Source organism: Equus quagga, chromosome 2 (assembly GCF_021613505.1).
Source record: "Equus quagga isolate Etosha38 chromosome 2, UCLA_HA_Equagga_1.0, whole genome shotgun sequence".
NCBI lineage: Eukaryota > Metazoa > Chordata > Mammalia > Perissodactyla > Equidae > Equus > Equus quagga.
In genome coordinates, this window is record NC_060268.1 from 134,884,967 (window position 1) to 134,908,827 (window position 23,861).

General features: G+C 42.3%; 1 protein-coding gene across 15 annotated transcripts in view; it reads left to right on the plus strand.

Moving 5' to 3' along the window:
• RHOBTB1 (Rho related BTB domain containing 1) overlaps positions 1 to 14,045 on the plus strand; it is a 117,389-nt gene extending 103,344 nt beyond the window's left edge. For 14 of the 15 annotated variants that reach the window (XM_046653098.1, XM_046653100.1, XM_046653103.1 and 11 more), the window contains 5 exons: positions 5,233 to 5,383; positions 6,846 to 6,914; positions 8,433 to 8,521; positions 11,208 to 11,313; positions 11,859 to 14,045. In XM_046653098.1, coding sequence (XP_046509054.1) covers positions 5,233 to 5,383; positions 6,846 to 6,914; positions 8,433 to 8,521; positions 11,208 to 11,313; positions 11,859 to 12,028 — 585 coding nt within the window. In that variant the 3' untranslated portion in view covers positions 12,029 to 14,045. The remainder of the gene's footprint in view (positions 1 to 5,232; positions 5,384 to 6,845; positions 6,915 to 8,432; positions 8,522 to 11,207; positions 11,314 to 11,858) is intronic. The other variant, XM_046653105.1, reaches the window with a different exon arrangement.
• The last annotated feature ends 9,816 nt before the right edge of the window (positions 14,046 to 23,861 follow it).

Consider the following 23,861-nt stretch of genomic DNA (forward strand, 5'->3'; position numbering starts at 1 on the left):
TCTTCATCTTTTTACAAACTCTGTTGGAAAAGAAAGAAAAATTTCATTCAATCACTTCTCACTTTAGCCTAGAGGTGTGCAAGCATTTTTGTTGAGTTGTGCAAGTGTTTTTTAACCATTTTTTAAAAAAAACATGGGGACACCCCATCAAGTTTATTGTCCTAAGAGGCTTGTTTTGCTTATGTCAGCATCTCTCCAAACTTTTAAAAGAAATACAGAAAACAATGGCTAACTTTTCGAAAGGGGCACTCACACCAGAAATCTGAGCACTCCCGTTGGACTCAGGAGCCTGTATTTGCATCCCTAAGTAGGGAAACAGAATCCTAGAATCACAAGCCGGGATGGCTGGAGCTGAGGAGGTCACTAGTCCACCCTCCTGCTTCCAGAACAAACTGCAGCTGCTCTTAAACCCACCCCCAGCAAAAGGCCATCTCCTGTTTGGGGAAACGATGTCAGAATTATCCTGATGACCTTTTCTGGAGTCTACCAGCCTTTATAAATCAGGAGGTCCTCACCTATAACTAAATATGTTTCAGAGCATTGTTACTGAGGTATTGAGGCTACTGCAACTAGTGGAGGCCACCCAGTGAAGGGCTGTGGGGCTCTAATCCCAGCCCCTCTGCGTACAAGCCATGTGGCCTTGGGAAAGTGACCACCTTTCTGAGCTCCAGTCTCCCCATCTTGAAAACACCATAGTAACTCATAGTATGGTTGTGAGGTATGAGAGTCAATACTTGCAAAGCACCTCCTAAGCATTAAATAAATGGTAGCTGCCATTAGTCTTATTTTGATGTCAGTAGTGTTGGTGATATTCTTTCCCTCTTACTTCCAAGAAAATTTGGGGAAGCCACCTGTTAATAAAACTTCATCCAAATGGCATTTCACCAACTTCACTAATCTCCGGAGATAAAAGAGCCCGCAGGCTTGCTTCCCTTATTTTTCCGGCTCACTGAAGTGTGTGCTCATTGTGCTGCAGGGTGCCTGCTATTAACCCAGCAGAGAGAAGTTGATCAAGTGATCAAGGCCAGGAACCCAGGCACAAAGGGACACTGTCAGAGCTGACCTCACAAATGCTAATCCCCTTTATCCCTTCCCAGAATGGACTGTAATCATCTCCAGATTAAAATGTGCAGGAGAGGTGACCAAAACAAAAACTTGGCAGCAAATGTGAAAGTACACATACATGGTTGTTTTATAGCCTGTCCTGGAGGTGGCTGCCTGGTAGCACTCCCCTCTAGAAAGACAAGGTCACTTGCCATTTAGAACTGCAGCTGAGGCTAATAGGTATGTATAGATTCAACCCAGCTCAAACGCCAAAGACCATGGAACCAAGCAACCAAAGGTCTGTGCCAAGATTCCTTTAGCCAATATATGAAGAATGCCATGAGCTGTTGACATTTCTGCCCTTTCCTGCCCCTTCTCTTTATTTCCAGTATATTCCAGTATATTCCAGGCTATAATAGTTATGTAGTCATGATCTCTAGCCTCAGCTTGACCTTGGGCAAGCAGCTGACCCTCTCTAAACCTGTGTCTTCTTCTATAAAATGGGAATAACAAGAGAACTTTCTTCAAAGGACAGGTAAGGCATGAGAGTATATGTGTAAAGCTGTGAATTTGGTACCTGGAGCATACAAATGGTCAAGAATTGTTAGTGACTGTGATCCTGGAGAATTCCTGCTCAGTTCTTTCCGTGAGGAGTTAAAGATCTTTGTTCTCCAAATGCCCTAAGTTGAAAACCCCCAGTTCCCTTCCTAAACTAGCAAAGTGTGGTAGACGTGGTCCTGGGGGAGGGAAGAGCACTCGGTGAGCCTCAACAGATGCTCCATGATTGATTTAGGCCCATATTCACACTTGGGATTTGTCCTTTCAAGGGCACCTTTTAATTCTTTATGGTCTTGTGAAAACCTGACTTCCCCCACAGAATTCAGCTGATTTTTTTTGCATTAATAGAATTCACATGCATGTCCAGAAAGGAATAAAACATGCCCACTGATGTTACTTTAACTTTTTTTGTCATGTAATATTTAAGAAGACACTGTATTTTACTGATATTTTTCTCATTACTTTTAATGTACCAGTAAGCATAATTCTCGCCCCAGAGGTACTCAGCAAGTGGTTCATTAAAAATGCATGCCCGGGTTGTAGTAAGCAATGCTCTAGATCTGGAATACTTTCTCATTCTCTATGAGACCGTCTCTAATTATAAGCCTAATAGTCTGAGCTGATCTTCGCAATTAAAATTTTAAACCAACTAAACTAGAATATGGGACGCTGTTTAGGTGAGCGCTGCATTCTCTGTCATTACCCTTTTTTTTCCCTCAAGCTACATTCGGGAAGTAGGATACAATACTTGTAATTTTATTTCTTATGTAGCTTTATGTATATTATTTTTTTCAAGTTCTATAAAATGGTTTCTCCATTATTATATAGTTAATTATAAATGTTGAAGTCACAGAAATAGGCTTTAGAACAAAATCAACCCTGGGGAAAAAAATGCATATTCTGAAAGCGTTCTTAGTTTATTCTCATTTGCTGCTTACTTCTAAGGGTCTCTAACGTTATTTGCCAGAAAAAGCCATTGCTTCAGAAAAATGTTAGCATCATATCAATGAAGAAGGAAACAGCAGGTCACAGATGACTATGAATGTCAGAACACTCCAAAGATATTGGAAATATCGAGGCAGGGCTACTCACTGGAATCTGTCATCTCCTGCTGCCAGAAATAATTTCTTTTTATTTATGATGTCCGTTTTGCCATGACTTAGAACACATTCTTACCAAAATTGCTAAGGTAATCTGAATATCTTCAAAATCCAGAATCTCAGTGAAGAAGAAAAAGCTTTAGATATCATCTATTCCAAATTCCCCCCACATAACAGGTGAGGAAACCGAGGGCGAGAGAGGGTGAATGATTTGTCAAAGATCACACAGCATTTTAGTGACGTATGCCTGGGCCTGCCCCAGCCTCTTGCTCTGTCCTCCAAGCCATTATTTTCAGAAACAGCCGACGTTCCCATCCCTGAGCGAGCAGCTGTTCACAGGAAGCTCTGGGACTTTTCATACCTCCAATCACTAACACTTTATAGCACTTGGCTCTTTGTAAAATGTATATACTTTCACTATCAAAATGGTGCAAATTTTAAAGTTTCACAACCTAATTAACCTTCAATTATCTAGAAAATTGTACTAATCCAAACACCATTCTGGAGAAATAAAATTTTGCCATGTGTTCATACACACAGAAACAAGTTTATCTGGGTACCACAAATAAATTGACATCTGCATAGGATAAGTACATGTGTACATAAACACATATAGGTGTAAGCATGCACAAGTATAACTGGTGTTAGACTTACTGGAGTAGCAATTAATTACAACAGCTTCTTTATTTAAAAATAATATAGGTAATCGTTTCTACTTGCCAAGTTCTATCTGTTGTAGAGGTTGAGCTAGAAACTTGAAATGATCGCGCTTGTCAAATCATTGATGTCATAACCCATGCAGCTTGTTTACGGAAGCATAATTGTTTTCATTGACTATGTCTTAAAAGGCAGATAATTTTCTTAATATTTCCAGGAATTTTTCTGGGCCTTCCCTTTGGTACCTTAAGGGAAAGCTCTAACTGTCTGAAAGGATATTCCATCTCTGAGGTGGCTGGTAGCTGTGCAGAAGAATGATATGGAAGGTTGCTATAGTTTCAACAATTCTGGGGCCACACCATTAGAATGCATTGGCCATGAACCCCGTGTAGATTGTGGAGGTAATGTAGAGAGAGAGTGAGAGATTAGATATATAATATAGATGTAATCACATGTAACATATATATATAATATAGATGTAATCATATATAATACAGATGTAATCATACATAATATATAGATGTAATCACATATGGTATATAGATGTATATCTTTATATGCTGTATAGAGGTTTATTAAGTACCAGCATTAACAAGTTTATAACTGTTCATCCTTTGAACTTAGAACTCTAATTCTTAAAAACTACAAGTAAAATATGGTGCTTCGTTGTGCTGTAACCCAAACCTTTGTTTCTTTGCTGTGAAGGGTTTCTAGTACTGCACAGCGGTTCTGAACAAAAACTTTAGAATGATACTCCCTCGGTTCAAATCCTGGTCACTACTTCCTAGTTCTGTGACCTTGGACACAGGACTTAACCTCCCTGAACCTTGATTTCCTCATCTGTAAAATGGCAAAAATAATAGTCTCTTCCTCCTAGAGCAGATATAAGGATCAAAACAGATAATGCATGTGGAAATACAGTGCCTTGTGCATAGGAGGCCTTCACTTAAGGTTAATTCTTTTTGTCATCATCATCATTCCAATAATAAGCACCAGAGGCACTGTTCTGTACTACACCAGGCCACATCTCATGGAGTTAGTTAGAGACTTAAAATGAAGAGTAGCTGCTATACCGCGTACATCTCCATTGATCTATGCCCAGCCATCCAGAACTCCACTTCTCAGGCAGTCCCGGGCACTCTAGCAAACTCTAGCATGTATTTATATGGGCAGCAACTAGACAGGTACTCAGGAGAGAGGTACGGGGAATCCTACAGGGGAGAGTTCACCATAACCAACCAGCTATTCCCCCAGATGTCCCAGGCAAGGATTTCTCTGGATTCTCTGAATCTACTGATACCTGGTAATGTTCCAGTAGTTCTGAATCTATGTGGGTGCCATAGGAAAAATAACAAAGTATGCATATCATGCTAGTATACGTTTATTGATGGGCCATTGGAATCAAGCCAGTCATGGTGGCAACCAGGGTGGTTGCTCATCCTCTGTTTCGCCATCCTAGAAGGCTGGGCTGTGTCGTGTGTCAGCAACAGTGTGGTATGCAGCTCCCCCCAACACCTGTCATGTTGCTGGGAGATTTCTTTCCCCACAATAGCGTATTATAAGGTACTTGGCAAGGAGGGCCCATAATATCATCATACATTTACAGCCCATTTGTCTGATTTATAAATCCAAATAGCCATTTAAAAATTCCAAATCAGGCTTTGTCAGGCAGCCGGACTCTTTTGTCATCTACAAATCAAACTGTTATGTTTAAAGCCATAAATACCAAATGACTTCTATGCACAGCCTCAAAGCAGGTGTTCCAGGCTCGCCAATATCAAATCACACAGTTGGGATATTTATAAGCAGTATAGGCTGAAAATGTGCCCACTGCTTTCTTCAGCAGAACTTAGCTTTTCAAATAACATTTCAGGTATATCTGCCGAACATAAACAAGATATCAATGCAGGCGGTGTTGGATTATCTCTATACCAAGCAGTTGTCACCTAACTTGGACCTGGACCCACTGGAATTAATTGCCTTGGCAAACAGATTTTGCCTGCCACACTTGGTTGCACTTGCAGGTAAGGCTGATGACTCAAGCCACGCAATGTCTCACTGTCATATTTATCAAAATCACATTTAAACAAAAAAAGAGATTTCCAGGGAATCGAAATTAGTTTTTTATTACCCAAAATAGGACTGTTTGTGCAGGGTGATATGAACTGATCAAATGTATCAGACGGGCCCAATTCAATTTAATAAATATTTCTTAAGCCTCCATTTTGTGGTAGGCCTGTGGGGTGGTACAGATATAAAGATGAGAAATGCCTGGCCCCTGCCCTCAAAGTCCATGCTCTGTGCGCTCTGCCTCATTTATGGACCATGGAATTTGAAAAAAACTATTGTATCTATCTTATCCCCGTAATGTTTACTGAGCCTTTAAGAAAGAGGCAGTAGGAGGCAGTGGTTAAGAACACATAGCCAGATTGCTCGAGTTCAAATCCTGGCTCTGCCATTTACTGGCTGGATGACGTCATAATTGAATTAACTGCTCTGGGTCCCAGCTTCCACTCTATTTTATTTATTTATTTTGAGGAAGATTAGCCCTGAGCTAACATCTGCCGCCAATCCTCCTCTTTTTGCTGAGGAAGACTGGCCTTGAGCTAACATCCGTGCCCATCTTCCTCTACTTTATATGTGGGATGCCTGCCACAGCATGGCTTGACAAGCAGCGCATAGGTCCGCACCTGGGATCTGAACCGGTGAACCTCAGGCCTCCGGGCCAGCCCCCCTCTCTTTAAAATCAGGATAATATTATTTTACCATAGAGACGTTATGAAGATTAAATGAGTTAAGATATATAAAGTCCTTAGAACAGTGTCTGGCACTTAGTAAGCATTATGTAAGTGGTTTTCTTAAAGCTATTTTAGAAAATGTTCTGACACTGTCAAGATCATTTTGAGAGAAAGAAAAAAAAAGAGACTTGGCTTAACTTCACAAAATCTTATGTATCATTCTAGATTTGTTCAGTTGGTAGGCCGAAGCAGGTCTAAATAGGATATGCACATTCAGTTACCTTTTTCTTAAATTTAAACCTTTAGCTCCATTCTCCAGAGATGTTAGTTAGTAATCTGGGTGTTTCTCCCTATGTTTAGTCAACTCCTATTGACCGTGAAAGTAGAGATAGTGCTGTTTTGTTCACTGGCCGATCCCCTGCATGCAGAAAAGTGCCTGAGCGTGTTAGGTTCTCAGTAAATATTTGTTGAGTCATTAAATGAATGTATGAACAAATCAACCAGTCAAATCCACGCTTGACTTTCTGGCAATGTCTTTAGAAAAAAGATTTATTTCTCTATCCTCCAGGTTTCTGCTGTGCTCACCCACCTGGAGAGCAAAGTGCTCCTCTTGCCTTACTTCTCCCTGAGTTAGATAGAAAGAGATAGTTGAAGCATTGCTATTCAGTTGTTTAAAAAACTACTTTTAACCAATACACCTGAAGTCATAGATCCAAATGAGTGACTGCTTTTTCAATACTAACTCTAGGAGGCTGCAGTAGTTCTCCTTTTCAGAAGTATGAGTTCCAGTCCAATCGACCATCCACACTTATCCCAGGTATTTGTCCTTCAAGGATAAATTTGATTTTTTTGGAAGTAGTCAACAGTAATTTGGAGCCAAACCTGTTGAACAAGGTTTGTGATCAATGTCGAAGTACTACCGTTTTTGCTTAAATATTAAGTATGGTGATGAAAACATGGGACTGATTTCTCCATGAAAGAAACTGACCCAAAGAAAACTTCTTGTGTGAACTATAGATTTCTGTGTGTGTTTACTTTTGTCATTAAATGCTGTTATTACTGTTATGATTATTTAATATACACCTCCCTAAGATGATTCCTTTAATCATTTATAGTGTTTAGAGTATACTATTTAGTGTAAGGATAGAATGTTTAGAACATAGTGTTTAAAAATCAGTTTCTGGAGTGAAAATGCTTTGCAATCCAGACGGTTAAGTAAATATCAAGAAATGTTGCAGTTAAAAACCCCATATGACTTCTCAGGGAAATTTAGTTCCAAATAGTTCTTTGTTTGTCAATCCAGCTGAGGAAGGTTGTGCCAAAGAAACCATTCAAATCTGGATACCATATTAACCAGTTAGGGACATATTGCCTGCCAAGTACGTAGAGCCAGAGCAGAAAGCAGGCAGGATTTGGATGCTCTAATGGATTAGAAGAACAGGCGCACTGCTAGAGATGAAAAAATAATACATCCTTCAAGGAACTAGAAATGCAGGGCCTACACTGTACCCACACATGTCAATTCTAGAGGCAAGTGACAGCCCAGATGCAGGCAAGAGACAGCTCAGTCTAAGAACCACAATTTAAATTCAGCTTAGAAGCCTCGGACACAGCTCCTGCACAGAAATGCCTCTCCCAACTGGATTTTTGTTCCTTCTGGCTGAAGATCTCCTGGTCTGTAAAATCTAAGAAGTTGACTAGTGCGTCACCCTTCTGGAGCTGTTGAGGCAGACATGCGCGTTCACATTTTTAATTCCTCACATGGACACATTCTTCTGTTATTCAGTCTCTCTAGTGTCAGAGATTACTGAGAACTAGAGTGATGTGAGGAGGAAAACTGTCAAACAGGAAGACACTAGGGAGTCTAGAAGATGCTAGGAAAGTGCTAGACTGTCTGGAGTGGCACCGTCCAAGATAACTTTCCGCAGTGATGGGAACATTCTGCATCCGCATTGTCCAGTACGCATGTGATTATTAAGCACTTAAATGTGGCCAGTGTGGCTGAGGACCTGAATTTTTAATTTTAGCTAATTTAAGTTTAAATAGTCTCATGTGGCTGGCAGTTACCATACTGGACAGTGAAGGCCTGGAGAGCTCGGGCTATTTCAGAAGGGCTGACGGGTATCCCCAGAGTCATCGGTGCAATGGCTGAGGCCAGAACTTCGGTACTGAAAGGCCACACGTCAGAATGGGCCCTGGATTTAATTCGGATGGCTGCCCAGAGCGGTGTCCCATACCTCCTCGCCTCTTAGGTGGTCCCAGATCAGACCTTCCAGGCAAGATGTCTGACTTACAGGATACGGTTTAACTTTCTCCTGCTTCCTCTCTTCCTCAGAGCAGCACGCCGTTCAAGAGCTGACCAAGTCCGCAATGAATGGCGTGGGCATTGATGGGGAAGTACTCTCTTATTTGGAATTGGCCCAGGTTTGTAACAATGTGCTTTTCACCTTTTCAGTGTGTTCAACCAGTTTGTTTAATGCTGATAAAACATTCCACTGTTGCATCTGTCTAAATAAAGATGTCACCACTGAGTCACAGAGGCCCCCTGTGTACACTGGGAAGATCTGAGAGTTTGACGTTTCGTGCACCATTCACCCTGCTGGGCTTCATTTGAAAAAACAACAAGGACCCCTCCCCCACGCCAGCCCCATTATCCCCCGAGGCACCAGCTTCCCAAGTGGGAGAACAACTTGGGGCACGATAGGGGAAGGTTCTGTTTCTTCTTTTCTGAATTCTTGGACATGTATTGGCCAAATCAGACAGTTTCTAGAATTCCGTGAAGCCCCGTAACGCCCCAAATCTCACTGCAGCTCCCCAGGAGTTTTCTAAAATCAGTATTTGTTAATGTTGACACTGTGATTCCATAATCCCAGTACACACTCGCGCGCCTCTTCTAGAGAGAGTCCGAGATCTAGCTTCAGCTCTGTCACTGAATAACGTACTCAAGGCACAAAGCTAAATTCTGCCTCAGTTTCCTCATTTGTAAGAAATGGGGATGGTAATTCACACCCTATCAACCTTACAAATTATTTTGAGAATCAAGTGGGAGAGAATGAATGTTCAGGAAAGAACACTGAAGAGTAGAAGCCCTCTCATAAGGCAAGGCTCATGCATGGGCTTATCTAGTCCCTGGCATAGACTTAGTGATAAAGAATTTACACTCTGAAGGAACTGAGAATAAATTCTTCAGTCTTTTCTTCAGCCTAACGGGTTTGGCTTTCTTTGTTCCCTCTCTTGGTTAGGGCGCTGGTTTACTAAGTCTTAGGCCAGGCAGTTTAAATCGATATTTCTCAATCAAGGGAGAGGAGGTGGTTCAGGGAGATGGGAGGCCTATGGCAGGTGTTACTCAGGCTGTTGGAAGCATGGCCAGAGGAAACGGCTCAGATTCAAAAGGAGAAAAGCTGGAGTAGGACTTTACAGCAATCTGTTTGTTCTAACTTAACAGTCAACAAATATGTATTATTTTCTCCCCGCATGCCAGGCATCACCCTAGATAAGAAGACAGGTAGATACAAATGGTAGATTCTCCACCCTTGGGGCAATCAAAGGCCGGTGAGAGATAGAGACACTAGCATGAATTATTAAAATCCGATGTGGAAAACAACCTAACAGGGGTTACAATGAAAACTGAGAACAGGCACCATTTGCTTTCGGATCAGCAAGCCCCCGTCAAAATTGGTGAGATTTTGCAGTCTTTTGAAAGAGGCCTGGGGACAGTTTATGACTTGAGCTCTCTCCAGTAGGTGTTCCTCCTAGAGAAAAATGAAATGAGCCAGAGTTTCATTAGGGGCCAGTTCACTTGAGGTAATGATTTGCAGTTGTGTCTGGTTTGCTGTGTGTCCCTGCCCTGTCCCCTCCCCCGACCCTGCCCACGCATACACCCTGCAAGGAAATAATATGATTACTGCTAAGCCCTGACGAGCCTTGGCAGGAAGAGTGTGGGATGGAGTCTCCCATACCTTAGTTCATTCATTAAACCCTAACCCAGTGCTGTGCTGGTAAGTATGTAACAGTCAGCTTGGGGGCAGGTGGGTCCCTGGTCTGTTGCATTTTCCAGTTTCCATGGTGTAAATACTCCCATCCAGCCAATTTTAACAACTTGATATCACAGAACTCAGAGTAGCGAAGAAATGCTCACAAGTGACCCTCTTGAGCAGGTACAAGCCAACTCTAGTACACGACTGCCCTAATCTTACTGTCAGAAAGAGATCTAATATCAAAAGAAGTTGAAAGCACCAGCTAAAATTGTCCATGATGTTGGGGTTGCGATTTTCAGTGAGTTAATTGAATTAGTTTCTGAGAACTTTGGCTTTTCTATTGGCCTTTGTTCATGGCAGAGATGTGAGCCCTAGAGGAAGCACGCTGTAGGTTCCAGAGTTTCACCTGATCAAAGAAACTTAAAGAGCAACAAACAACAGAATGTATGTCTGAGAAGGGCATGGACAGAGAGAGTGAGGGGTGGGGGAAATACTGCCAAATTTGGGGAGGGAATGGGGAGCTGACTCAATAGTTGAGCATCAGGTCTTTTTCGGTCACAGCTACCTCAGGGGCCACCTCCCTGAGCATCTGCTCAGAAACGAGGTGTGGAGTGTTCGGATCCCTCCCGCCCTGCCCCACCCCGCCTGTTCTTATGTAACCAAAGGACAGGTATAGGACAGTCACACAGTCCGCAGTCTCCTCTTTCAGATCTTTGGCCCCAGCAAGCTGAGCTCTGACATGTGACACGGGATATTCTGTTGCTTAGGCTTCCTTAAACAGAAACAACATCGCTGCTTTCTGCTGTTGGCTGGTGTCTTCCAGAGGCCACGGTCACTAGAGGGCCAGGTGGTGGGGGAGGGTGGGAGGGCAAGACATACTTTAAACTTCTGATCTGATACAGGGAGTATTTTTGGTGCACCTATCACAGAGGGTCAAGGAGGGGTGTGCCACACGCTATACTTGGCTGGCATTGGAACCATGGCCAAAGTCAAAACACTGCCGTCAAAACAAGAGGTTTACTGAATTAGTATATGGGCCCTTTATTTGTTTAACCTCGACAATGGCTTCCTATTTCTTTGTAGCCCCACTTTAGAAAATAAAGTCTAATCCCTTTTTGGTCACTTCCTTGCAGTTTCACAATGCCCACCAGTTGGCCGCCTGGTGTTTGCACCACATCTGCACCAACTACAACAGTGTTTGTTCCAAGTTCCGCAAGGAAATCAAATCAAAATCTGCAGGTGAGACTGCGGGGTCCCCATTTGTCCAGAGCTCATCCCCTCTGACAGAAGTGTTACCCTCCGTGCCCTTGAGAAGGAACATGAGCGCAGGCAGTTCATGGAGAATTCCTTGTGACTTGCCTGGTGGTCGCATGTTCATGTGACATGACCTAAGGAATTGTAGGTGGGGAATTCTCTTTGGAGAACCTCATGCTCGGAGGATTTGGGTGGAGGGGGATTCAGGCTGCCCTGCTGCAGAGCATGCAAGGTCGTTGGCTCAGCCTTGCCTGGGGAGGCATGCTTAGGAGCAAGCAAGCTTACACTCTGAAATCAAGTGGTCCTGGGTTCAGGTTCTCTGTGTCCAGCTGCATGACTTTAGGCAAGTATTCCATCTCTCAAAACTTTAGTGTCACAATCCGCAGACGGTCCTCATCATAGTCCCTGCACATCAGGTTGTTGAGTGGATGTATAAGATAATCATATAGGCGAAGCTTTAAGCACAGAACTGAGCACACAGAAGCGATCAGTGACCAGCAAGTGTCATCCTCCACACTTTCCTTCCGCAGACAACCAGGAATACTTTGAGCGGCACCGCTGGCCCCCTGTGTGGTACCTGAAGGAAGAAGACCACTACCAGCGTGTGAAAAGGGAAAGAGAGAAGGAAGATATTGCACTAAATAAACATCACTCAAGAAGAAAGTGGTGCTTCTGGAATTCATCTCCAGCAGTTGCCTGAGGAGGAAAAACATAAAAGATCGATCATGTGACCCACCACTTTTCAAAGCACTACTGTAAAATTAGTCTTCCTGTTAGAGATAAGCTGTAGTTCAGGTTTCAGGCACTGATCTTCCTCCACTGTCGTGCATTTATCTTTGTGGGGATCAAAGCACAAGCTCACCATCAACGAGCCTGGACAAGAAGGGAAGTTGACGCTCACTGCATTCCTTACACTTACGTGTGTATTTTTTGTTAGAAGGCTTAATAAACTCTAGCCTGTTTTTTCGTTTCTTTTTATACAAAGGAAAAAAAAAATTCAGCTTTCATGTTTCAAATTCCAAATTGGAAAATATTTTTATATGGTCTCTTGTATTTTGTTGAAATGAAAATACTATGTATTACTTTATTTTACAGGCCACAAATTAACCATGAAGTCGCCCTGTGCTTCTCTTTGCCCGTGACCACGAAGCATTATGACATAATTAGAGGGTTATCCTGTTGTTGTGAAGTAAAGGGTTGGAAGGAAATTCCCCGAAGTGCAAGCTAGAGAGGGTTTAATCTTTGTTCTGCCAAATAACATCGGTATAATTACCAAGTCAACTCCAAGAATGTGTATTTACGATATTTGCTGTGTAAGTGCTAGTAATTATATGGTTATATGTGCCATGTAAAATATAGTGATATCAAATCTTCTGTTGTTTAGAATATCTAGATTCAAGAGGATAATCTTTATAATCATTAGAAGGGCTTATTAAACCCCAGCATTATCCAGGGCAAACCCACTGGTGGACCTGAATACAAAAAATGCCGTTCGAGCATTAGCGTTTGGATTGCTGTGTTAGAGTTTATGTCTCAGTGTTCCTTGATCTTGCCATGCTTCTGCATGCAGATTCTCCACGGACTTGAATCGAGATGGGCAAGGGAAAGGGTCCCCAGACTCTGTCCCGTTGTCTGCAGGCTTGTCACATCTCACCACCTGAAACAGGCTTCCTCAGGTCTCTCACCTGCGGCCAACTTCACTTTGTAAGACACGTATTTTTAACTCTTCCCAGGGAAAATTCACGTCGCTGCAGAAGTAGGCTAAGGCAGACACCCCCCCTTGCTGAAACTCAGCGGGGCCTGTGAAAGCACAAAGCTGGAGGCTGGGTCGTCTAGGGTCCCTGAATTCTCCAACGCAGACAGGAATCTCATTCCAAGAGTCTAAGAAATGGTGCTATTGTAAGTTACTTCTGACCTTTGTCCTTGAGTTTTCAGTGTTAAAATAGAAAGTACTGAGCAGGGGAGCTTTCAAGCGGCAGTCAATCATTGCTTCTCTGTAAATTAAAATGTTACAGCACTCGTATAGAGCATTTGAAGGCCATAGCTCCTTACCTGCCGTGGAATGTTGTGTGGCGGGCGCTAGGGCTTTTCCTATTGAGAGGTCAACTTGCTGCTGCTAAAGGCTGTTGGGTTTTTTTTCTAGCTTTCAGAAGTTGGAAAAGTGACAGTTGAGTGCAAACCCCAATGTTGACAGCCATATGCATTTGAAAATCTATCCAGATTACAGATGGGCATTTATTACTGACAGTGGATACATACCAGATATGAGTTAGGAGAGGCCCCTATAGGTATCACCCTCTCGTGCAAAGGAAGAGTAGGGATAGATGATTATGAATGCATCTATGTTAATTTTTGGTCAATGAGGTTGTAAATCATTAATGGAAGGAGAAAAGAGATAGAATGAGAGGGTAAATGTCAAGACTCAGGAAGAATTGGCGTATATCCCATCATGAAATGGTAGAAGTTGAGTTTTCAGTGAGTAGTCAGGGTTGAATTTACACAACCAAAGCTCCCATTTGATTGTAATCTTTGCCAAACGTAATGGACATATAAATTAACCTGGGGTATAAGCAATAATATCCACTAGTGTTTGTTATCAGCTACTGTAACCAAGTGGCTGGCTCATTTGGTTGATGCTGATTATGGCCTTTAACCATGGTGGTTTGTTTTGTGTTTTTTATTTCACAGAAAGCCAATAAAATTGTTTAGCTATAAAATGCCTTGAGTTTTTTTTTTAAGGACTACCATCATATCGTGTGTGATTTTAATAGCTTTTTAAAAAACTATCAAAACTTTAAAGATGCCAGGTCATGGGGGCTTGTGTATGCTCCAGTAACAAGGCTGCTTGAATGACTGTCATCTTTGTTTTCAGTATTGCCAGCAGAGATTCCAGCGCCATGATGTAAATGAGGAGTCTGGCTCTCTGCTCTTAGCTAATACGGTTGTGTCACTAGACATGGTACAGCCTTGGAAATAACAGAAATGATCTCTCTATCCTAATGGACCTATTGTAATCTGGGTTTGGGCAATTTTGTGAAATTAAGTGGGAGGTTATATTGGTGGGCTCATGAAGATAAGTCTTTTCTTCAGAAGCAGATCTGAGAAAGTCTTTGGGAAAATCTGTAAACAGTTTCTGGACTTCCAAGCTCAGAGGGACGGAGGCTCTCCAATGAGATCTCACAGGGGGACTTTTCTGAGTGGCAAATTCCCTGTAACTCCATGGATAGAAGTTGACAAATAGAAAAAATAACTACAGAAAGAAGACAGATTTTCAACACATTCCCACACCAGTTAAATGGGTGATCCAGATCATGGCATCTTTTACATGATGCATGCCAGGGGAGTCTTACCTATAGGAAGTCTTGGTCTAAGTTTCTCCTAGGGCAGCGCCTGGCAAATCATCAAGGATTTCAACAACCCAAATTGGCATTGTAGGAACCACAAATCCCACTGGTTTGGAGGTAACTCAAGTATTTTCATTATGGACATTCAAAAGTAAGACTGCAAAGTTCGTAAGATTATTTTTCACACCTGCTCCCATTGTATGGTATACCAGTTGTCAAAATTCAGTTTTGCATCACTGTGACATTGGCTAAGTAGAATGAATTCTACTAATCAGAGGAAAAAACAAAATGAATCCTGAATTTGGAAACTTATGAGTGCAGCGTTTCTGAAGTGAATGCTCTTCTACAAACTGAAGATTTACCAGGTTTTGTCTTGAATTGGGTATGTGTTTTGTGTGTATATAGTATAATTTGTATTATTTATATATATCATAAATATATAATGACTAACTATATAGTGACTATTGCATAAAAGATGTAGCATTAAAAGTTAGCCAGAGAGAATGTGTTTGTGTTGTGTGTGCATGTGCATGTGTGTCAATAATCAAGAAGCAGCCTATCGAAGCAAAAAAAAAAAAAAAAAATGCTAAGGGTAATTAAAAAAGAAAAGAGAAAAAGAAGGAGAAGGGCCACAGCCCAAAGCCAGGGAAGTTGAATTAAGCACTCTGAGCCACAGATGTACTCTTTTTCTCCCAAAATGTGAATTTATGCCATTACTTCATATCTCATGACTTAATTGATTTTCAGATGAAGACTTTGCTCTCTAGAATTTCCAGTTAGGTGGCAGGTGATACATGCAACATGAAAAAACGGCGCTGCTGTGGCAACACTGGTGACCGCCTGTAAAAGCAGTGCTTCTGGAGAAGCAATGCTGTTCCCTTTGCCTTCATTTGAAAATCCCACCCTGTGTTGATGGTGCCTCTAAACTGGGTATTTTTACTTAGGCCATTTAGATGCATGTTCTTCCGCTGGGTTCATGTGCAGGTGCCTCATCAGCTAGATATTTACAGACTATAGTCTACAAAATATGGAAATAATTTAGGAGCAGATAACTCTCGGGTGGAAACCTATCAATCATACAGTTGCACATCCATACACATGGAAGTGCTAGAAACAGCAGTAGGGGACATGAAGTGGCTTGCCAGCGATCACTCCTGTTGCTCATCACTTCTCTAGGAAGAAACTATCTTAGTGACATGGATTTCCAGTAGAATGTAGATGAAATGAGTGATACCCAAATGTGGCCCCATAGAAGGAGTATTTCAATTCTTTGAGTCTGAATACACGCTCAATCACAAAGACAAGAATGGTTAGATTTTGCAGGCAATCAATGAGGAAAGAACTTGATTCATTTCTCTCTGCTTGGATGCCAACCAAAGTTTGGGATTTTTTTAATTCCCTCCCAGTATGATAAAAGAAACATCCTTTTGATTTGATGATTCATGGTAGTCCCAAATGGAGTGATAATACCCACAGAATGTTAAGATTAACTGTTATGTGAAAAGATACACAATCTCTCTAAGCTTTAGTCATCTAAAACGTGTGAGCGGCTTTCACTGAATTTTGGTGCAGATTAAATGAGATGATTTAGGTAAAGCACTTGGCACAGCGCCTGGCATGTAGTAAGCACTCAGTAAATGAACCTGCATACTAAGCATGTTGACTACCAAGATGTGAAATCCAAGAGAGAGGACAACACTGTTTATTACAAGATAGAACATGGTCCTTTCCCGCATTCTCTTAAACCGAGCACCTACCTTGCTACTTAGTGCTTCGCGGCAGTGATTAAAGAATTAGGAAATAGAAGCTGTGGAAAAGTAAAAGAAAAAGAATAGGCTGGAGAGAAAAGGCAGGGGGTGAGAGGATGGAAAAGAGTATGGCACTTTCCTAGAGGACTTTCCTCCTCCCTGGGCCTCCATTCTCTGTGGAATGCGCTGGACCACCCCGAGGCCAAGCTTGGCTGAGCTTCTGATTCACTTGAAGCACCTTCTTTTTTATTGCTTCTAGTCATCTTTTTTTCTTATTTTTCTTGAAGATTGGATGCAAAGAGTCTAGTTAACCAGAATCTTCAATGCTCCTCCGTACTTAGCTTTGTCATCTTCAGTCAGTACAATGCTTTCTCTTTTTTCATTTTTTCTTTCTTCCATAATATCCACTCCCATAACATTTTCAATATATGTCTTTAAATGTGTGGATATCCTTATATACAGTGTTGTTTCATGTGTGTGATTGTTACACAAATGATGTTACATCTGCTTTTCGGACGCCATGCTGTTTTGAAAATCTAGCCATGAAACAATAGAGCATCCAGTCCTTTGATTCGTGTGGCTGCACAGTGTTCTGTATATAGCATCCACCACATTTCACTCTCCCATTCCACTGGCACTAGAACCATGAGGCAATTCCCACTCCCAGGCACTACAGTGAAACTCCTTGTACATGCCCTGGGATCAGGATCTAAAAACAGATGCCGGGTCCGGCTCAAGACACAGAATCAAAGCCTCCTGAGCTGAAGGACATGTGTGGGAACACTGGACTCGGTGATGAAAATCCTTCCTTGCTCCCAGCACTAAGTTAACATGATTCTACAGAATTCAAGAGTCACAAAGAATATGAAAGGCTCCAGCCCAGCCCAAAGACTGGCTGTCCCCTGACAGAGAAACGAGGGGCCACCTGAGAAGCTGAAAGAGGCTTTCCTGATGGTGAACATTGTCAGATATTGGAATAAGTTAGTCCATCCCATCTGGCCTTGGCATTTTGCATCATCTGACCCTCATGAAAGGTGAGAGGACAAGATGACCTCTCAAAACCCCCTTAAATATTAAGATTTATGATTTTCTGCCTTCAAAAAATTCCTAGTTGGGCCAGCCCTGTGGCCTAGTGCCTAAGTTTGGCACACTCTGCTTCAGCAGCCTGGGTTCGGTTCCCCGGCATGGACCTACACCACTCATACACGACTCGGGCCACGCTGTGGCAGTGCCCCACATACAAAATAGAGGGAGATTGGCTCAGATGTTAGCTCAAGGAGAATCTTCCTCGGCAAAAAAAGAAAGAAAGAAAAATCCCCAGTGAGCTTGTACACATGCCTTAAAGGTCTCCTTCTAATTTTATTACTTCACATGTGAAGTCTAAAGGAAAAGTAACAAATTCTATAGATTGTTTAAACTGTCTCAGAGCTTTTCAGATTCTTTATGACTCTTGAATTCTGTAGAATCATACCAATGTGAATATAAAACTTCCCTTTCTCCTGGTTTCCCACTCTGGGTGATAAACATCAGAACAATACCGTCTAATTCATTAGATGGAGGGTGCTCAGGTCACTGTGATTTCCCTCCTGGCCCCCCCCCCCACTGAGATGCATTGGATCTCATTGCCACCACCAACAACATAGCCTTTCACTTTACATATAGAGAGATTTCTTTAAAAATAAGTAGTTGCAGTAAATGGCCAAACATCTAAAATTTCCAACTTTTAGAGAAATGGGCTTACCAATCTTTTAAAAATAATATTAATAAGGCGTACTCTCTCCCCAGCAAGTTCTGTACTGCTGGCTCCCCTTGTTCTCGTTTTGCTTACATTTGCACAGATAACCAGGGTGGTGCGGCCTTGGTATGTGAAGATGCACTGTCACATGCTCTTTCAGTCTTATTCAAGTGTTTCTTCACCAGATTGACATCCAAAGTCTTGGCACCAATCTTCCAGAGTCAAAAAAACTGACGTGAGAACCTTGATAATAATATTTAACATTTTTGAGTATACATTGTGGCCAAACACTATGATAAAAGCTTTATATTCATTTACCTCACTCAGTTCTCATGACCTTACTTTATGGGGAAGGTAATGGGTTGTGCAGAAGCAGACCTGCAGATGAAGACTCACGGCCAGTGATTCATTTAGAAAGTGCCCTTAGTTGAGACCACCAGGGGAAAGGGAAGGAAGCAGGAAGGTGAGAAGCCAAGCGGGAGCACGGTCAGACAGTCCCACTCTCAGCCTGGTCCCAGGCAGGCTCCGGAGTATAAGCGACACCTCAGAGCTGGTTTCACATTCCTGCACCAGTGGTCAAAGGCGAAGTGTTCCCGGCAGGGGAGATGGAGGGATAAGTGTACGCTCCGGGCATTTTAGGCTCTCTGGCTTTGGTGAGTTGGGAGAAGCGGCTCCAGTAGCAGGCAGGAAATCCTCCAAGGCGAGTCCCAGGCGTGGGCTGTTAAAGGTAAGTAGAAGAATATAGAAGAGGACCCCAAGGCATCCGGGAGGAGCACAGATTGATCTGCCCACTAACCTCTATTTTGAAATTCTGAAAAACAGCCTGGACTATTTGATAGGGCACACTGGCGGAAGTTTTGTGCGCTGATGAGTAAATATGGATGGAAAACGTTGCCTCCTCTTTTGCTTCTAAGTCAAAAAGCTTCTGAAATCAGTTTGAAGAACATCAAAAGATAAGTTCGTCTTGATTGAGTTTCAAAATTACAGGATCTCCAACATAATCATCCTCCCCCAAAATGTACACAAGACCATATTTGAAAGGGCATTACTGAATTTTCCCTAGATGGTCCAAAACAAATTAGAGAATGATTTACTTGAACCTAAACAAATGTCTACCACACAGCATTTTATAGATTCAAGTAATTTCTGAAAAGGGCCCAAGATGACAAGTCTGATTCTCCCTCGATACCCCTACCATCTTCCTACACGCACACAGAATCAGTCCAGGAGAGATGATCAAAGACTAAAGATTAGGCAAACTTCTTAAATTTTTTATTTCAGTACCAACTGCCAACTTCCACAGTGTTCACTGCCTGATTTTTTTGTAAACACTTTATTTTTTTATTTACTCTTTGTTGTTGTTGTTGAGAAAGATTGGCCCTGAGTTAACAATTGTTGCCAATCTTCCTCTTTTTGCTTGAGAAAGATTCGCCCTGAGCTAAAATCTGTGCCAATCTTCCTCTATTTTGTATGTGGGTCACCGCCACAGCGTGGCTGATGATTGGTGTAGGTTCACACCCGATCCAACCCATGAACCTGGGCCACCAAAAGTGCCAAACTTAACCACTATGCTACTGGGCTGGCCCACATTGCCTGATGTTTATTGAGCCTGCTACAGGACCTAAAGTCAAGTTGTTGCTCAGAGCCTAAGCACTGGAATCTAAGCCTGATTCCTAGCTTTAATAAATTAACAGAGCATTCCTCCAACTGCCCAGATGCTGAGCAACCCTGCCAGCTGCAGCCATAGGGCAGTGTCTCCCCTTGGATCATTTTTCTGGTTTTATTCAGACAATTCCGTGGAGAAGAGAGTGGATTTATTGACAGATATATCCTCTCGTGACTTGCTGAGGGAGGGCGGAGGGAGTAAACATCTGAGCTCATCCCCGTGGGGTATCTTTTTGTTTTCTTTTCATAGTTTGGGTTGTCTCTGAGGGGTGGATATATTGGTAATAGGGGTGAATGATGTCTCTATGTGTGATGGTAATCTTTGTTGAAACTAGCTCTTTCCAAAAATGACATTCGTCACTCAGTTTCAGTGAGATTGCCCTTCTTGACTATCCATATCCTAAAGCAGAAATGATTGCATTCATAAACAATTAGGGTATATCTCTCCCCTCTTAAAAACACTGGTTAGGAGCGAGGGCCTCAGATGACAGACATGAAAACATGCTTCTATCGAGAGTGTCCTGACCCCAAAAGTCAGGGCCTTCCAGGTTAAATTCCAGATCTCATTTCTCCAAAAACAGGCCACCCATTCCCAGCAAAATCTGATAACAGGATCCCTTTGCTCTTCAGATCTGGAGAGATGCATTCCAGCTGTCGCCTTCCTATCCCACCCTCTCCCTCACCCCAAGCTTGACCCTGCTTCTAGGCCTGGCCCTGAAGAAATTCCATTTGACCACCATCATACCATATGCAAGCTGATGATGCAAATCAAGGTCTGCAATACTTTGTGGTAGGAAAGGTGAAAAAGGCCCACTTTTCAAATCGCACAGAGGTTTGAACATATTGAACACCTTGTAACCCCAAATCTCTGGGATCAGAATTGACTTTCTCATCTAGTATTTTTTGCCAGGAAGTAGCTTCATTTCATTTAGTCTTGGGAATTTCTTCTACTAGCGCGATGCAAATTATTCACCTCTTATCTTGGGAAGCCTCATGATCATAGGTTGATCTAGTCCTTCCACCTTGCCAAAGGGTTGATCTGAAGATTTTCACAAATCATTTCAACACAGCTAGGACTTTTTGAACTTCCACTACTTGCCAGTTACAGTGTGAGACTCAGCCTGTAGCCCCAGAGAGCCTCTGGTATCCGGTTGGACACACCCACATAGTAATCACAACAAGACAATAAATGAACACGCCAAAGTTAATGCTATAGACCAGGTATGGAAAACAGGTTTCATTTCATCTGCTAACTCAGATCAGTAATGCATGATTGTGTTGTGAGTTATTCTGAGGCATAATCCAGGCTCCAGGGCAAAGAGGGCTGGGTTGCTTAATGGTGTCTGACATGACTCTGGGAGAATGAACTAATAGCATAATTGTCAAGTTTTATTCACTCCACAAGTATTTATTGCACAGATACCTGTCTAATATGTGTAGGCACTTTTCTAAGTACCAATGTCCTATCATTATGGAGTTTACATTCCGTTGTGGGAGGCATGCAATGAAAACCAACAAACCAACAAATATTTTTATCAGATAAGTGCTATGAAGGAAAAAAGGGAGAGGATAGAACATAATCAATACCACTTTAGAGCAAAATGAGTGAAGGTGGTCAAAAGGTACAGACCTCCAGTTATACAATAAATAAGTCCTAGGGTGTAATGCACACCATGGTGACCATAGTTAATAATACTGTGTTGTATGTTTGAAGTTGCTCAGAAAGTAGATCTTAAAAGTTCTCACCATAAGAAAAAAAAAAAATTGTAACTGTGTGTGGTGACAGAAGTTAACTAGACTTAATGTGGTGATCATTTAGCAATATATACAAATACCAAATTATGTTGTACACCTGAAATGAATATAATGTAATATGTCTGTTACATCTCAGCAAAAAAATATCATTTTAGACAAAGGTGGTCAGGGAAGTCCTCTCCAAGGAGGTATTATTTGAGTAGCGACCTGAATTAAGTGAGTCAGAAATTTGGAGCAGACAGAGCAAGGCCAGCTTGTCTCTACTTCACAATGTTTGGGGCCTCAAATAAGACTTGGAGGCCAGGAGTGACTAAATGGCTAGCAGCTGGAATCAACTGGATGTGTCTACACTCACATATCCGGTGGTTAATCCTGGCTCTTGGCTGAGACTTCAGCAAGGCTGTTGACTGGAACACCTACATATAGTTTCTCCATGGGATCTCTCTGACTAGGCTTATGTGAGCTTTCTTACAAAACGGCAACTGGGTTCCAAGCATGAGTGTCTCCAAATAAGAAGTTAGAAGCACATGGCATATTTTTGACTTAGCCTCAGAGTCACGTGCTGTCATTTCCATCACACTCAATAGAGTTTGAGGCAGTCAAAAAGGTCCACCCATGTTCAAGAGGAGAGGACACAGTCGCCACCACTCAGTGGGGGGAGAGTCGAAGTTAACGTGTAAGAAGAACGTGTGGAATGGGAGATAGTGTTGCTGCCATCTGCCACAACACCTTAGAGTGAAAGAGTTCGATGGTTTCCCCGAGCTAGCTTTTGATTGGAGGAGGGAGAAAAAGGAAATGGAGAGGCAATCAAGGATACTCTATGCCCAAAGGGAAAAAAGATGGAGTCAGGACTCAGAGCAAGGAAGAAAAGCTTTGCCACCACTTACTTTATTATTTGACACCTTTTTTCATATTCAAAGCTACTGCCAATTTCACACATCTCTGACCTTTCTCGCCTGATCCCTGCATTAGCCCGTGTTCACTTAACAGACAGGAACTCTTTGTGCCTCAGCCAAGATTTTGCTCACGAAGATGGTTTCCCTCTCCAAGATGGGCAGCCGCCATGTTTCAGCAGCTTCAGATGTCTGAAGATTATTGACCCCAAGGAGGCCCAGCTGTTTTCCTATTGGATCTCCCAGGAGAGAACAACCTCTTTAAAGGCCGTATCCTCTCATTATCCCCACACAGACTCTCCAGAGAGGGTCTTAACTTCTTGAGCTAATGGGATTTGGTTGAGCAAAAGTTCAAAAACCAAATATTTCTTCACAACAATAGCAGTAGCAACAATATTATTTTCAGTGAAGCAACCAGAAAGCCTCAAAGTCAATACAAAATACCAAGGGCAGGGGTGCTGGGATGTCTGTGTTTTTAAAACATACTGAATGATTCTAATGAATGGAGGTTGAGAACCACTGCCCTCCCAGGTCTTCTTGACAAGCCTGTAATAAGCTGTGTTCTCTTGTCCTGTGGTCTTTGCACATACTGTTCCCTCAGCCATCAGATGCTCTTTCCCCAGTTTTCTGCTTGACTCACTCCTCAATTAAAGGACCTGCACCGGGACCATAAAGCTTCAAGATGTAACTCTCTTTCTCCTTGGATGTCCCACTTCATAGGCCTCTTTGAGATTATATTCTTTTGTATAACCATCTTCAAGGAGGCCTAAAGTGCTCAGGCAATAACTAGAAGCAGCCATCTCAGCTTAGAGTGGGAAAAGAATTCAAACCTTCAAGTTCTGTAATTACACACATCACTAATCTCTTATCTATTTTACCATCAGGGCAAAGAAGCAGCAACTCAGCCTCCTACACGGCTCCTTTGAAAACAGTCCCTTGATGTTTTCTAGGTAAACTCATTGTTCCATCTTCAAACTGGCCCCCTGGACTGGCTGCAACCCCAGCTATTCGCTGGCTTCTGCTTCTCTCTGATTCTAAGGAGGCCGTGTGCATGTGCAAAAGGAGTGGAGTGGGAAGAAATGGCCAGCAGCAATATCAGTGTGGAAGCCCCCATGCAGTGGTGAGGGCCAGAAGAGGAGAGTGTCGGAGAGGAAAAAAGTCCATCTTCCCCCGGGGATAAGCATTCCAAAAACAGGCATCCTGTTCCTTTTTATCAAAATCACTAACTTATTATGTATTCTTGGGCATCTGGCACTATAAAGTTCCAGATGTTCTGCTCTTGACTTTCACAACCTTCAACAGGAACGGATATTCAGATCATTCGAAGTGAGTGGAAACATGGCAGATTATTTCTGACAGATATCAGAAAGGGCATTCTTCCAATAGGTTTCCT